This window comes from Prenolepis imparis, unplaced genomic scaffold, assembly GCF_030444845.1.
Source record: "Prenolepis imparis isolate NDT839.2.m4 unplaced genomic scaffold, iyPreImpa1.0 SCAF_7, whole genome shotgun sequence".
Classification (NCBI taxonomy): domain Eukaryota; kingdom Metazoa; phylum Arthropoda; class Insecta; order Hymenoptera; family Formicidae; genus Prenolepis; species Prenolepis imparis.
Window position 1 is genome coordinate 5,803,695 of NW_028141165.1, and position 15,517 is coordinate 5,819,211.

At 35.9% G+C, this 15,517-nt stretch overlaps 1 protein-coding gene across 2 annotated transcripts in view; it reads left to right on the forward strand.

The window, feature by feature from the left end:
* The first annotated feature begins 6,490 nt into the window (after window positions 1-6,490).
* Window positions 6,491-15,517, forward strand: part of Ptp36e (protein tyrosine phosphatase 36E) — a 68,872-nt gene continuing 59,845 nt past the window's right edge. For both annotated transcript variants that reach the window (XM_083042735.1, XM_083042736.1), the window contains exon 1: window positions 6,491-7,021. In XM_083042735.1, coding sequence (XP_082898861.1) covers window positions 7,019-7,021 — 3 coding nt within the window. In that variant the 5' untranslated portion in view covers window positions 6,491-7,018. The remainder of the gene's footprint in view (window positions 7,022-15,517) is intronic.

The window sequence follows — 15,517 nt, forward strand, 5'->3', positions numbered from 1 at the left end:
TGACCGATTGCTAATCGGCAGCACGAGACTGGTGTTTCGAGTTGTTAACTCGAGCCATAAACATTCGAGTGCCACCACTTTGAATTGCCGTTTGATCACGAGATGGACATGTCACTACTGAAGAGAGACACGCGGCTGATCCGCATCGGCTTTTTCTACTGCATCGCCGGCGTCAAACCGATCCAATAATTGCAAAGCAAATCAGAAAGACAAAAAGACATATATCACTTTTATGAAAATCGAAATCTAGTTTATTTTATTTTTTTTAGTAAGGATTTTTCTATATATTATTAGAAGATATCAAAATATTGGCATCTATCTCTCAAATCAATCAATATAACCATATTTTTTTCTCTTAGCGTTAAAGTGCTGTACTTTACCAAAGCTAATACGAATTTGGTTTGTTTATTGTTAGTTAATTTATTCATTCGTAAAAGATTAAGTCGATTTTTATCGAGAATTTTCAAAGCTCGAACGTTTTCTCTATGATTTTTTTCAGCAAGTTATATAATTTAAACATTTTTAAATTAGCAAAATATCTTGTAATTTGATTACCTACATGATTTTATTCTGTTTCTGAATGTTTTAAATATTTTTACTATAAATTTTATTATATTTTTATATCTTAATAAATATGTCAATGAAGATTAATTTGTCAGAACTCAATTTAAGAAAAAATTTAATTTGTCCAAAAAAATAGAAAAAGATTAAAAAATTAGAACTGTAATATGATCTTATAGAAATTAGAATCTCCCAAAAAAATAAACTGGTTTTGATAATTTATTTTTTCTCTATTTCATTTATTACGATTAGAAAAATAAAATACAAAATAATTATAAAATTTCTACTTTCGTGCAAAAAATAAAATCTGTAACTATTTTTAATGAATAATAAAATAATAATTTTTTAATCGTAATTACTGCGCGTAATAGACTGCACATGATATTTTATACGAGAAAAAATCGGGGTTACATATATTTTCGTCTATCCCTCTGCGGGAGTTTTATGATAAATTCCAACATGCCAAAGTGACGAGTCTTGGATACAAATAAAAAAAAAAAAACGACGAGTTTCCGGCGCGATGGCGTAAACCTACCGGTATTTTTAGTAAGAGTTTCCGACGAACGAACGTTAACATTTCGCGTACATACTCGGTGATGAAAAAACATTGCATCGCGCCCTAGCTTGTGAATTTTCTCTTCAGATATTCTCTTCACCTCTGATTTCATTACTTAATTTTCCCTTTACGAGGAAGAAAGACACGCTTCGCTCTCGTCTACATGAAACGAACTTTTTCTCAACAAAAACTGAACACTCCCGCGCTATTTCGCGCACAGAATTAAATTACTATGTGTAATTTACACAACAGTAGCGGCTTAATCCACGGACGTACACGTACGTAAGCGCAAGAAAAGCTTTTGAGAACAAGTCCGGAAATTGCAAATCGGTTTCGCAAAATACAAAATACGCGTGACATATTTCATATAAAATTCGCAATGCGAAGAGATTCCTCCAACGTGTTCGATTTCACCGGCTCGCTCTCGAGAGGCACAAGTGACGTTCGTTGAATTTTCCGTGGTCCCATAGCACCCAGGCATGACTACCGAGAAGATTTTACACATTCGCGTATTGTTGCTCACGTACCGCGGACTAATGTACATCATGGTATATACACGGAGGTATTAAGCCAACTCAAAATTTTCCGAGTAAATACAATTTGAGAGCGCGCACATTAAACTGAGCAACGGGGCTTTAATCCTAGCACGCATGACCTATTTCGCGTTACGTAAATGCAAATGAAAGTAGTCAGTAGAGATCCTCGGAAGAGTTCACTAAAAATTCGATGCATTACACGGTTCAAACTTTTTTTCATATCGCAAGTATACATATGTATATACGTATTTAAATATTTCTTGAAAGCACACGCGGGTGATGACAAGATAATTTAGGAACATCTCGAGAGATCTTTTTATAATTTGGCAATTTTGTGGAAAGATTTCGGATTTTAAAGACTATCGAAAACTATTATGAGGCGTATTTATTATGACGATAAAACGGATGAAATTAAGCGCGAAGAATATCAAAGATGTTTCTATACGAAAATTGTGAGACAATTTTCGTGTCTACGAAAAAAAAATTTGCAAATCTTATGTGTAAAAATTGCGTTTAGATAACTTTATATATCATAGTACTTTCATCTCATTTCAAGAGATAGTTACATTTTAAATAGAAAAAATATAAATTTCAAAATGTTAAAATTTTCCCCATGAATGCGCGTTCAAAGCTTTCTTAATATATTAATAAAAATAATAAAGATAATTTACTTCCACGAGTATCAAGCAAATTTACTTTTCATCATCTATGTTTTACGATCTTCACTCTTTTGAAGTATAAAATAAAGATTAACATTTCTATGTCAATTTGTGAAACACCAACTAGTTAATCCAGAATTATTATGTTCAAGTTAATGTGTCGAGGGTGTCCCTAATTATATACTTGCGATCGTCGTGTTTGTTTTCACGGATTATGTGTGTTATGATGGTTGAAACGGCTCGTCGGGGACCGAGATCATCGTGAAAAAAAAAAAAAATGACGCGGAACATCCATTTTTCATGACGGATAAAGTGGATTTTTGCCATCGCTCGCACTCGGCGCGACCCAATTACCGCATTTCCCAATTAGATTGGGAAGCGAGGAGAAGCGGAGCTTTTGGGCGCGAGCTTCTCTTTCGCTCCCGATGTGTCGGCAGCTAGAAAGAGGTAAAGAGAGAGAAAGAGAAGGAAGGGAACGCGTATATATCGCGGTTATTTATAAGTTCGGCGCGAGGGTCGACGTTTAACCTTGTCCGACGTGGACCGTCAGGCATGTCACCTAGCCGTTTTATTGGGACTGTGTGTGTGTGTGTATGTGTGTGTGTGTGTGTGTGCTCCCCGAAATGCGCTTCCAATTGGGTCAGGTCCACGTCTGCTTTTCGGAGCGCGTTCGTTTCGCGAGCTGCAACTGACAGAACGAAGCCCTGACGGCGGATTAAACTCGCGCCTTCCTCCCTCTTTCTCTCTAGCTCTGCCCCATCGCGACGGGATAATACGCTAGTAATAATTTATTGCGACGTTTTAAACCGAGCCTGCGCTCGCAAGGGATTGCGTTTTGTGCTCCGGAATGAATGGCGATCATTGTGAATGGTGCTTCAAAAGAGAGAATTTAACGCACATTTTATAATACTTTTATTATTTCCGAAAACTGATAAAGTGCTGATGCGAATAATTGAATGCCAGATAGAGAGGCTCTTAGTTTGTGTAACTTTAAAAAAATACATATTTGAATTATTCATTGTTAAATCTTTGTTGTCTAAATGAAATATTAAAAATGAATTAGGTAGCTGCGACATGTAACCGCTCACGCATCAATAAGAGAAATTGTTCACAAAACAGCATTCGATTGCATTAAATTGCATTTACATTCATAATACTACAGACTACTAATTTTCTTGTCTTTTTATTCAATCCTGTATATATATAAAAATCGAGTTAGAGAGAAAAGGATTAAATAAACATTTATTTTTACATTGTTATACATGAAGAAAACATTATAATAAAAATTACAATATTTTAATTATAATTTTTGTAATCGTAGAACATATTAATATATAAAAGAAATCATGATATTTTTATTCAATTATATCATATGTATTATATTTTACAAAGGAATATAATATTCAAATATTTTATGCACAAATAAATGCATAATTGCTAAACCAACAGTAAAATAAATGCATAATTTACAATTTTTGTAGTAATAAATATTCCAGTTATATTCCAGCTATACAATTTATGTTGTAAAAAAGAATGTATTTTTCAGATATAATTTGTGCAAAAACTGCAAAATTTTCTCCGTGTATACCATCAGCTATTGGGTTTTTATATTTTTATTATAAATTTTTTTAATTAAAGCATTTTTTAGACCAATATTTATATAACATTTTTTCTTATTTTTACCCGTGGAACATACTGGTAAAGTTTGATTGTTTAACTTTGGAATATGCTATATATTATATATCAGTTTTCTAGAAAGAAAATTGGAAAACTTCTTTCTAGAAATGGAAGAAGTATATCGAATTGCGCCAATTGCGACTATCTTGATTAATAGAAATCATCTCGAAAGTATATACAATTCTATTTACAACTTTACGACTTTATTTCGCAAACTTCTTATATCAATGTAACGTTGAAACTTTTTTTTTCCTGTTCATTCAATGTATCTTACATTAATCTTTTGCGTTCTCTATTCTTAGATCTTTGTTACACATATATATATATATATATATATATATATATAAAATTTAATTTATATATATATATATATATATATATATAAATTAATTTTTTATTTGTTATTGTAATATCTGCATTGTCTGAAGATCAGAATAATTTATGTATTAGATGTGCTAGCCATTTCTAACAGCAGAACGAAACTCTGTGCGAGTATTAATTGCGCGCTAACTTTCGCGTTGCGACGCTCTCAGACCCATCGAGACACAATTGCATTACAAGAGATCGTAATTGCCATTTCCTTGCATTGTCTCTCTCTCTCTCTGTGACCATCAATCGCGCGATATGATATACTTACACGCGGAATCGAATTTACGGCACAGATGAGCGATCAATATCGACATTTTTAAAAATAGATTCTACGCCTAACGGAGAGTGAGAGTGTTCTCTTACGCAAACGATTGCGAAATCGCAAGCGATCTGCAAATATCGCTCCAATTAGGAAGGCTTTTAAGATGGAAATGATCCAGCTTTGTGCAATCTACGGGTTTCAAGAGTGAACGATCGATTACGATTGGCAAACACACATTCTCCAGCTGTCGAAAAAATGAACGAAATCAATCTACAGAATTATGCATTCTCTTCTTCCTTGTTCTCGTAAGAAAAGAATTTCTTCTCGTATAAACTTTGCTTTATAGATTCCAATTTATTCTAATAAATTTCTCTCTTTCTCTCTGCTTTGATAACATTTATCACGATATTATGCTTGCTAGACTAAAAATTATGATATCAATTTGTATGTGTAAAGATTTATGGCATCTCATATATGATGCGTAAGTCCATCTTAGGCGCACATATATAAACACGTGCGGAAAACATCGCCATTTGCGGGGGTAATTGCTTTTTTTTTATCTTAGTTTACGACGAACATGCGCTACGACGCAATCCGTTGGTGATAAAACAACGTGAGCGGAAAAGGGATTTATACAACAACGTTGATTAATTTCTGTTCTAGCGAAGCTCGTGTAACGACTCCGAAACGACGAATAGAGGGCAAGCGCGAACGCGTTCCCCGTCGTGCCATTTGTCGTTTAATGATAACGAACGCGTATATAGCGCACTAATGAAACATTGTTCGCGAAACAAAAACACCGTGAAATCTCGAACATCGGGAATTAAATGAAGTCGTTCGCTTCGCGGCGAGCGAAGAATACGGGTGCCACGCAAGTTGCGTGGAAAAAGAGAGTGAAGAATGCAAAGTATAACGACGATATTTCATCCCTTGTTTTCTGTTTTCCTCCTCCGCGAGTATATAAGAAACACGACGATAACGAATGCGCACCTTATATCGCCCTTTCCGGAATCTTGGAGCAAACGAATACGAGAACAGATAACAGTAACGTGTTCGGAATAAGACGAATCTTCGTCGACGTTACGGGAATTTTTCAGGAGGGCATTTATCCCGGATCTTTCGATCGGTGTGCAAAGATCTTTGATTTTTTTGACGACGCGCTCTTTCTATTAACTTGCTTTTTAGCTGGTTCGTCAGCTAATGATTATGTATATTATTATTATTATCGATTTAGATGGAGCATCAAAGATATATCAGAATATCGTTGAAATACGAAGAATAACAAATTTTCTCAATTATTTTCTCAATAGACTCCAAAGTAGAAAAGTCTCCACGAAAGCAGTACGATTCAGAAAATATAATAATAATAGAGAGAAAAATATTATAAAAAAAATATAACACAAAGAGAAAGAAAGAGTTTACGTAGCAGTTATGCAATTTCTGATCCGACGTCGTTTGCGATAAATTGAATAATTATATAATGCTAGCAAATCTCTCTTACAATGAGAGACGAAATCGGAGCATCGAGACTCTCGGCCACTTTCTCGGTCAGGAGTCACCGCGCGAACATCTCGCCGGTGATCGGCGCGAGACCGCCGAGTAGTCGGTCAGCATCAGCGGTCAGCATCTGGACCCGGCTCTCTCTCCCGTTTCTGCCTCCGGTACAACGCGCTCATCATCAGGACCACGCCCTCGGCGAAGAACCGACGCCGACGCCGTTGTCCCTTCCTCCCCCCTCTCTCTCTCCCCCTCTTACCTTCTGATGCTCTACGTCTCTCTCTCTTTCTCCACTGGCGACCCACCTCGCGTCCCACCCGCCACCAGCCAGCCAGCCTGACGGCCCCCCAGGATCTCCTCGTCAGAGCGACTCGACTCGTCGTCGACGGTGACTCGCGTGCCGTTCCGCGCCAGTCCGCCACCGACCTCGCGATCGTCCACGTCGTCGTCATCGTCGTCGTCGTCGTCATCGCCGCCCGTCGTCGTGTCGTGCCGCTGGTGATGGTGATGGTGATGATGGATGAGTGATCAGTGTAGAGAAAGAGAGAGAGAAATAGCCGCACGCAACGCATAGGAACTAATCGTTGACTCGAGAGGGTGATCCAGGTGATCAATCGATCGATCGTCAGTAATCCGGGCCGATCCGGGATCTAAACGCGCGAGATCGCATCACGTTGCGCCGCAACGGGGGTGGTCATCGTCTCCGGGGGGTTGTTGTTTTGACATTGGGGTGGTGGTGCACGTTGCTGATCAAGGAAGAGGGAGTGGAAGAAGAAGAAGAAGAAGAAGAAAAGCCAAGATCGTTCTTTCCCAAGACGCCCGACATCCCAAAAGGACCGCACGAGGGAGACGCGGGGGAGAAGTCGGGGTAATTTGTCAAACTCGCAGGCAGCCGCGTCATATGGTACGTTACAGCCACCCGGTGTATTATGTATATGTGTTATAGTAGACGTCGCGTGTTTCCGGTTGTGGAGAAATGAATTAGAGGCGGGAGAGAGAGAGAGATGAGGGGTAGTAGTAGTGGTGGTGCGGACCGGAGCAAGTGTCAAAGCTTTGTTTGGGTTAGTGCAAATGAGGGGAATGGTGCTTGCGCGCGGCGGCAACTAGAAATGCCGAACGTGACTAGTCGGGTTCGCGGTTTTTAGCGAAGTCACGTTCCCGCATTTAACTCTTAACGATGTATGCGGAAGACGTATGATTATGTTTCTCTATGTAAAGTGCGCCAAGTATGCCGTCCAGGCGAGCGATAAAATTGGGTATAAGTAAACTCATGCAATTTTGGCAAAGAAAAAAGTTTCTTCATCTTACTAGAAAAAGTATCGCGTGTTTAATATATTTATTATTATTATATATATTATTATTATTTGATATATTTTTCTCTATAGATCATTAGAAGCTGCTGGTATCACAATAAACATTTTTAAAGATAACGATGAAGAAGTGCGTTTGAAAGAAGCGCGATGCATCTCCCATTATAAAATAAAAATACATTAATAATAATTGTAATAAATAAATCGATACATGAAAAAAATAGCGACACAACGATAACACAAATATAAAAAAAAATCAGAGAAAACTTCTTCATACATCTCGAGAAGAGATTTTTACAATAATATTATTAATCTGAATTATGTGATTTATAATTTATCTAAAAAAATTATTGGGGTGAACATCCGCAGGGTTAAATATTTTTAAAAAAATCTTTTATAATTTTCCATCCCATACAGTATTTTCTCTATACTGTTGCTGTTCGAGGCGAAACGGGAAAGGCGAAATTCGCGACGAGCTAACGTGCCGTAAATTTCGCGAAGATATAATTCGTTACGCTCGCATTCCTCCTTTCTCCTCCATCTGCCTCGCCATCGGGTAGGAAATATATGCGACGCGTTGTTTTCGATGATGTAACTGCGTGGCGACGACGACGAGACGGCGGCTCGCAAAAGCGCGAGACTCGGCATGGCGCCGAGCGGAATGTTCTCAATGTTCTCGTATATATATTTAAATATATATATGTATATATATGTAAGGCATGTTTCTGCGCGGAAAATCTTCTAATTAAAATTGCGCAATTACGAAGGACGAGAGAGTAACACAGTGACGCGTCAACTTCTTCGCGAGTGCTCAGGAATAAGTGATAGCGATCGCGCTTGGTCAGACATCGGGGACAACGAGAGATTTTAGAGCTGGTGGATTAACGTTGACTAAATCGTTAATCGTTAATCGTTAATCGTCGTCCGTAAATCATAGATAAGCAAGAATTAGACTTAATTAATCGCGTATGTCGGTCTAATTAATTAATTTTTTTATGTTCAATATTAATTAATCAATTTTCGGCCAATTCTCTCCGCTCCGTTTTCAATCATGAACCTTAAGTTACTTTAATTCTCGCGTAACACGAGAGAGATGATAACAAAGGAAGAAAATTAATTATAATCATTGGCTTAATAAGCTGCCTGATATCATACATGTCATCTTAGTCTTTAATTTTCTGTGTCAAAAAATAAGAGAAAGCAAGATTGTTGATTTTATCGGTTTCTCACAATAAAAATTTATCGAGTTTATCTCGCAATGTGTCGAAACGATGGAAAACGATGGCGTTTCTTCTCTCTCCGTGGGCACCGAAAATTATGTCCGATGAAATAATATAACGCTTCCGAATGCTGGCACGTCACGCGAAGATCTCTCATGTGCTGACATTCATCGAGTCGAGATTCAGAGATATCGTACCGAACAATCTCCATATAGTTTCGACAAGGTGCAATTTTTTTCGACCATAATTAGACAGAGTTACAAATTATTCAACAGACCGTGGTTTTGAATAAATTAAGTTAAAAAAATGTAGTATTTTATGTCGCTTGCCGATTATAATATAAATTAACTTATTTTCGAATTAATTAATAAATTTTGCGTCCAGTTGCATCTACAGCGAAATTACTGTCGTAAAGATAATTGCTTCCGAGAGATATTTATTAGTGTGTACTAACAATCGCGCGATCGTGATACACATCTATCTGTCAGATATTGCGAGATATATCATAATTTTTTCTCATTCGAGAAAATTGCGAGAAATAATTCCTTGAGAGAAAATATTGTTTTCGAAGCGAGAGATATTTCTTTCCTCCGCAAGTCGATATACGTGAAGGAAAGTATAACGCGCGCGTCTCGCTTCCATGCTTTTGCGAAACGTCCTCTCGCCGAAATCTCGTCGACATCAATCTCTCGACGTTGACGCGTATAAAAGTGCAACGGCTCCGACGCTGGTATGCCATCGCACAAACGTCTGCTTATATCGAACGTAGCAGTAGAGCTTTGCGCGACATTTTTCTTTTTCTTTTTTTTTTCAAATCAGAAATTTTTCAATAAACACGAAGTTGAAATATTTCGTTGAAGAAGATTTATCGAACAGTTGCAAAATTATATTTTTATTTATTTCTCGTGTAAATTAAAGATTTTAAATCAATAATTTTGCAATAAACTGGAAATGGTACAATCAAGGGTAAGAAAAGTTAAAATCTATATTTTAATGGAGAGACTCTAGTGAAACAAATTCTCTAACGGAGATGGAACGCATTCGAAGATATTAATATTTTTCAGAATCTATTATTTTCGTTAATTTATTATTGAAATTATAATATTATTATTAAAATTTATAATGCGATCCTTTTATGTAACCTTTTTATGTTGCATATCACACGTACACATGATTTAAGTGTCACACACACACGGCTTGTAAAAATAACGACGAGAGGTCTAGACATGTCAGAAAAGTCGAGATATACTACTTCTCGTTGGGTTGGCAATATTTTCTGCTGATGTATCGCGTGAAAAATACTTGGCTCATAATTTATTCCCAGTTACTACTGAATTCCACATTCGTAATCGCTTATTAAGTGTTTAAATCAATATCATATATTATACAATTATGATAAAAATCACGTTATTTTTGTTATGTGATATAAAAAAAATATAGAAAATAAAAAATATAAAAAAATATAAAAAAATATAAAAAATATAATATGTATAATAAAAAATATTGTAAATATATAAAAGTTTATTGAACCTATTGCGTGCGTCAAATGACTAAAAGATTTTCGTTTCAGAAAGATCTGCAAATTTCAAAATTTGAGAATTTCTCCACCTTAGAAACGACTTGTTAGATATTCAGAAGTAGAAGAGAAATCCGAACAATAGTTTTCACGTGGTTGCGGCAGCAAGTGTCGCATCAATTGTCGACAAATCTTTCGTCTAATGTTTACTCGAGTGATTTCAAAGTGAGACATCTACAGAAATAAAGGCAATAAAGTAAAATAATTGATTTTCAATTCTATGTCATTAGTATTGATAGACCGTAAACTTTATATCGTTCGCGACAATAATATTTATACATGGACGATTGATCCATCATCGCTAAGCGACAGCTGAATGTTGTTAATTTTCGTACTAACAAAGGAAATAATAAACGATTATATCGCGTCATAAATGATCCTGGCGACAATGAAGGAACATATGATTAACGACTTCAGTGTCTTAATTAAGGGAACCGAACACTCGATGTCGGGACTTATTCCGACGATAAATGAGTATTTGACAATTGGCGAGTATATGTTTATGCCGAGGGGATAATAGGAGAAAGAAATTCACCGTCGTAAATTTATCACCTTATTTACTCGCATCAGCGGCTACATTTGCCGACGAATGCGAGCGAAAGAAATGCTTCGGATATATATGTACGAGTAGATAGAGTAGAAGAGGAGTAGAGAGGAGATGAAGGAGGGTAAGGGGTGAAATGACGTTCAATGTATCGCCCGATTTTTCGCAGGGGGTAACTGACAACGATGAGTGTAAAAACGAGGGAGGAAGAGGGTGAAGAAGGAGAAGAATCGGTCGGTTAAAAATGTCAGTTATTTGCGCGTCCTTATATATTTATGCCCGCCTTATATATCTCGTGGGCACTTCTCGCAGGATTTATCGTCGGCTTTCGTGTTTCGCGACGGATACTGATATATGTACACCGAAACATTAATTCCGCGCTCAATTCTTATCTCCTACTCTCTCTCTCTCTCTGTCTCACTTCGAAATTATTTTCGTCGAAATTCCGTGCATCCGTATGCCGATTCACACGCGACTTAAATTATTAGGCCGCGTAATCTGAGTATATGCGTGAGCGATTATACGCGGAATCGGAGGGTGATTTATATAGACGCGGAGAGAGGAAAAAAAAGTCACGGTAATAAGACGAAATATCGCCTCTGATCGATCACCGTGAGTTTTCGATAGCGAAGAGGATTTATAAATAACAGGGGATCCTATAATCTCTTGTCGTAAATTTTATATACATATATTTTCCTCCTCGTGCATTGTTATCGTAATTTTCTAAATGTTTGCCTTATTTAATGATTATCGTGAGAAGCGCGCTGAATGCGATGTACTGTATATCATGCGAAATTACGACAGTAAATTGCATAATTAACGGAATGGTATTAAATTACTCGCCGCGTTGCCTGCTACACGTGTCCGATTATATTATGTACGCAAATTTACCAAGCAACAGAGTTTATTGTATGGAATGCTTAAGTGGATAAAATTACAAAAAATGTCATTAACAAAAAAAGCAGCAAATCTGTACAATAATTTTTTTTTTATGATAAAAATATATATTTAAAAGTCTTTTGAGAAATTGCTTTTTTTATAAAGATTTTTTTTATTTAATATTAAAATTAAATATATATATCGGGTGTTAAAAAAGTGGCGGATACGCTGTATAGGGGTGAATTCCTGAGGTTATTTGGAGACGATTTTTCCTCAACGAAAATGTCGAGAGAAGTCATCATTTTTTGCAAGCTCCCAATTTTTGCCATCATATATCTTGGTAACTAAGCCTTAAATTAAAATTCTATTAAATTAAAGTCGACTTGAAATTAATTGAAGAATGTAGTTTTGTTAATATTTTAATTCCACAATACTTAGTTTACGAGAAGCCCTTTATTTTCAATTACTTATAACTCGAAAATTATTGGTGCCTCGACATTTTCACTGAGGAAAAATCGTCTCCAAATAACCTCAGGAATTCACCTCTATACAGCGTATCCGCCACTTTTTTAACACCCTGTATATATATTTCGTAAAAAAAATGACAAAGAGAAAGAGAGAAAATTGATATATAATATAATATATTATATTTTTCGTGTAATTAAATTAATTTTTGCATAATTATTCAAGTTAGTTTCAAAATTCACTTTTGCGATAATGAGAAATTTCGTCGATTTCTTTACGGGTCATCTCCTTTATCACTTATTTAAATATAAAATAATACTTAAAGCAATCGCATGTCGCAATAAAAAGGAAAAAAGAGAGCATTTCGAATTACTGGTGTTATATACGAATATAATTCTACAGAGCGGCTTAAATATATGTATATATACGAATTCCACATGATCATTGTGTATATTCGCACGCATTCCTGCAACCCTATAAATCCGACGAGTATTCAGTCGATGACGAGCATTAAGAGCGACCAACCAGCCTGAGAGGGCTGTAACTCTCCGGCTTAACCGTTTACGCGGTTATTGTTCAGTGATAAATCGCTGGGGTACACGCGGCATGAATCTCGCGGGGACGCAATCCGGTTTTGTTAATTAGCGCGTGAAAACGATTCAACCCCAGAATTTACAGGTCGGTTTGCGACCGCGTCGCGCCCCGTTCTCTCGAATTTAGAAACGCGACGCGCTTTCTCCTTATCATGATCGGATTTCAAAGGTAACGTTAATCACGTCCTTTGATGCTCGTAACGGTGACAATCAAGTTGTAATTACGGTCGGGATTATGTCACTTCGCGGAGATTTCGCGAAACATCTTCGAAAAATTTACAAACGTGCTTCTAGAAAATATCTCACGACTGATTCGTATAAAAAATTCTAAAAAAAAAAAGAAACAAAGATATATTTCTAGAATACTTATATTAGACAGTATTTATAGCACAAATAAATTCTCTCTATTTAAAATAAAATTATTCTTCTCTTAATTTTCTTCTAATCATAAAAAAAGAGAAAGTAGATAGTTGTATTTGACAGTAATAGAGACAAGAAATACGTGATTTTTCCTCGTGAACAGGGATCGCGATTTCTGCTGTCGAATTGAGTGCGCTCATCGAATTTCATATGAAAGCTACATTTTCCTATGTAAGAGATATGTATGCTTAAAAAATATGTGCAAAGAAAACTAATTTTAATTTCGGATTTATATCTTTAATATGAAAGTTTTTTAAGCTCGATATCTTTTGCAAATTTATTCGATTGCTTTTTTTCAAAATTATAAATATGATTACTTGGGGATATGATGTTGATTTTCAAAATTAAATTTGTTTATATAAATTTGCTTCGAGTAAGTGAGTGCAAATGGGATACATGAATAGATATAATCTCGATATGATATATGAATTTAAGCTAGTAGACGCAAAGGGTAGACCCATCTTGGCAGTGGATTAACTTGTTACATGACCGAACTGTCATCCGTGTACTTTACAAAATAATTATTCACATCTTCATTGTTCAACAAGATTCATTGTTCTACCATCAGATAAATATATGTATTGAATGAAAAAATTAACTAATTAATTTATAATTGTTATATATTTCTCTATATGTAATTATATTTATTTAACGTGAGTAGAAATTCTAATGTAATAATTATATCATCTTAATCTTTGAATCCATCAATGGATTGCCCTTCCTTTAAAAATACAAATTTGTTGAAAGATATGAAAATGAATTTTTTGAAATATTATTTTCCCGCATATTTTTTTCCCTCGTCTTAAAATGAATTATTTAAAAGAATTAGTTTCTCTCAAAATTAATTCCGGTTAACAGATATACTATTTTGCTTTGGTCATTCGACCATGGCGCGGGCTGAGAATAAATAAATGATTTCCGTCGTCGTCGTGCGTCGACTTGACGTGGAGCCAAACATCTGGGTTTTGTTTTCCGCGCTTCATATTGATTTTGGAATCACACTGCAGTACGATGATATTAGAACATCACGAGGAAACTTAAGCCGAAAATTGTATCTTAGGAATTTCTCAATGATCTTTCAAGAAGTGTGCTCGAGCGCTAAAATTATTTTAAAGTAGGTCGCATATTTAATTTTTATTTTCACTAAAGCTCCATTCATGCAATCGCAAATATACTGTTTCATAGAAGACTGCATATTTTTCAATAAATTAATATATAGGTATATATGTATATTTTAATATGTACTTTTTCTTGGCAGTATGCAATATAATATCGGATAATATTTGATTGTGCAGAGTCGAATATTGTACTGAATTACAAAACTTTTCTAGGAACCCTTATGCATTTCCAGCGATATTTGAGGACATATCTCGTTTTGCAAAAATAACAAAGTGAATCGGAGCTAAAATTGCTGCGATCGTTACACTTTTCCTTTGTGAAGTGGAACTGATAACATTGGCGTCAGCACGTTCAATACGTTTATATCCGGCGGAATAGCGATAACAGCCTCGAACAAGAATTCAGAGGCCGATAGACTGGTCAATAACCGACCTTCGAAAGAGACAAGGGCTTTTTCTTGGCAGGGAAAGGAGGGAGGGAACTGCTTATACAAAACGTTTAAAAATATCCGAGAGCGACGAGAGTGCGCGGATGCCCACGCGGAACCTTGAGAACTTTCCTCATGAGGCTGTCGGACCCTTTCCCGTTATTTACGAACTTTCTGACGGAAATGCCGCGAAATATTCCGGGAGATATTGCCTTGTTTACCGCGTTATTCGTAATATATTTAAGAAAAAAATTCTCTCTCTTTTACTTGCGCGACCCTGCGCGTAATGTACAATTTTCATTCTTGTAATTCTAATTTGAAATTATCTCTTGTGCTCTCTCTTTTATTTACATTTATATTGCAAATAAGCGTTTTGTATGTATAACGTCTAATATAAAAACACAAAAAAAATATATTATTACAGCAAAAAATTATGATGCGAGCGAGAAGAAGAAAGCAAAAAATAATAAATGTAGAAGAATGAGTCTGTACATGCATTTTGTTTTTTTTCCATTAGATAAAATTATTATAGACTAAGAAAGTATCAATGTTTTGTTATTTTAGTTGGAGAAAAATCGAATGGCATTAAGATCTTATCTGGAATACGAAGAGAATGCATCGCCGTAGAGAATCAGAAGTCGCGTAATTGACATGAAGAAGCGATTGACTTCACCTCAAGTGTTTTATCGATTCTTTCGCGACCGCTAGATTCAATAAAAGCGATATAAATATCGCGATCGTACATTCTCGCTGTTCATTTCCATCAACCCATATACAAACGCGATATGAAAAAAAGTTTATTCGAAAGTGCTGATGTGTATGTGTGTTTCTATGTATGTGAAACCAC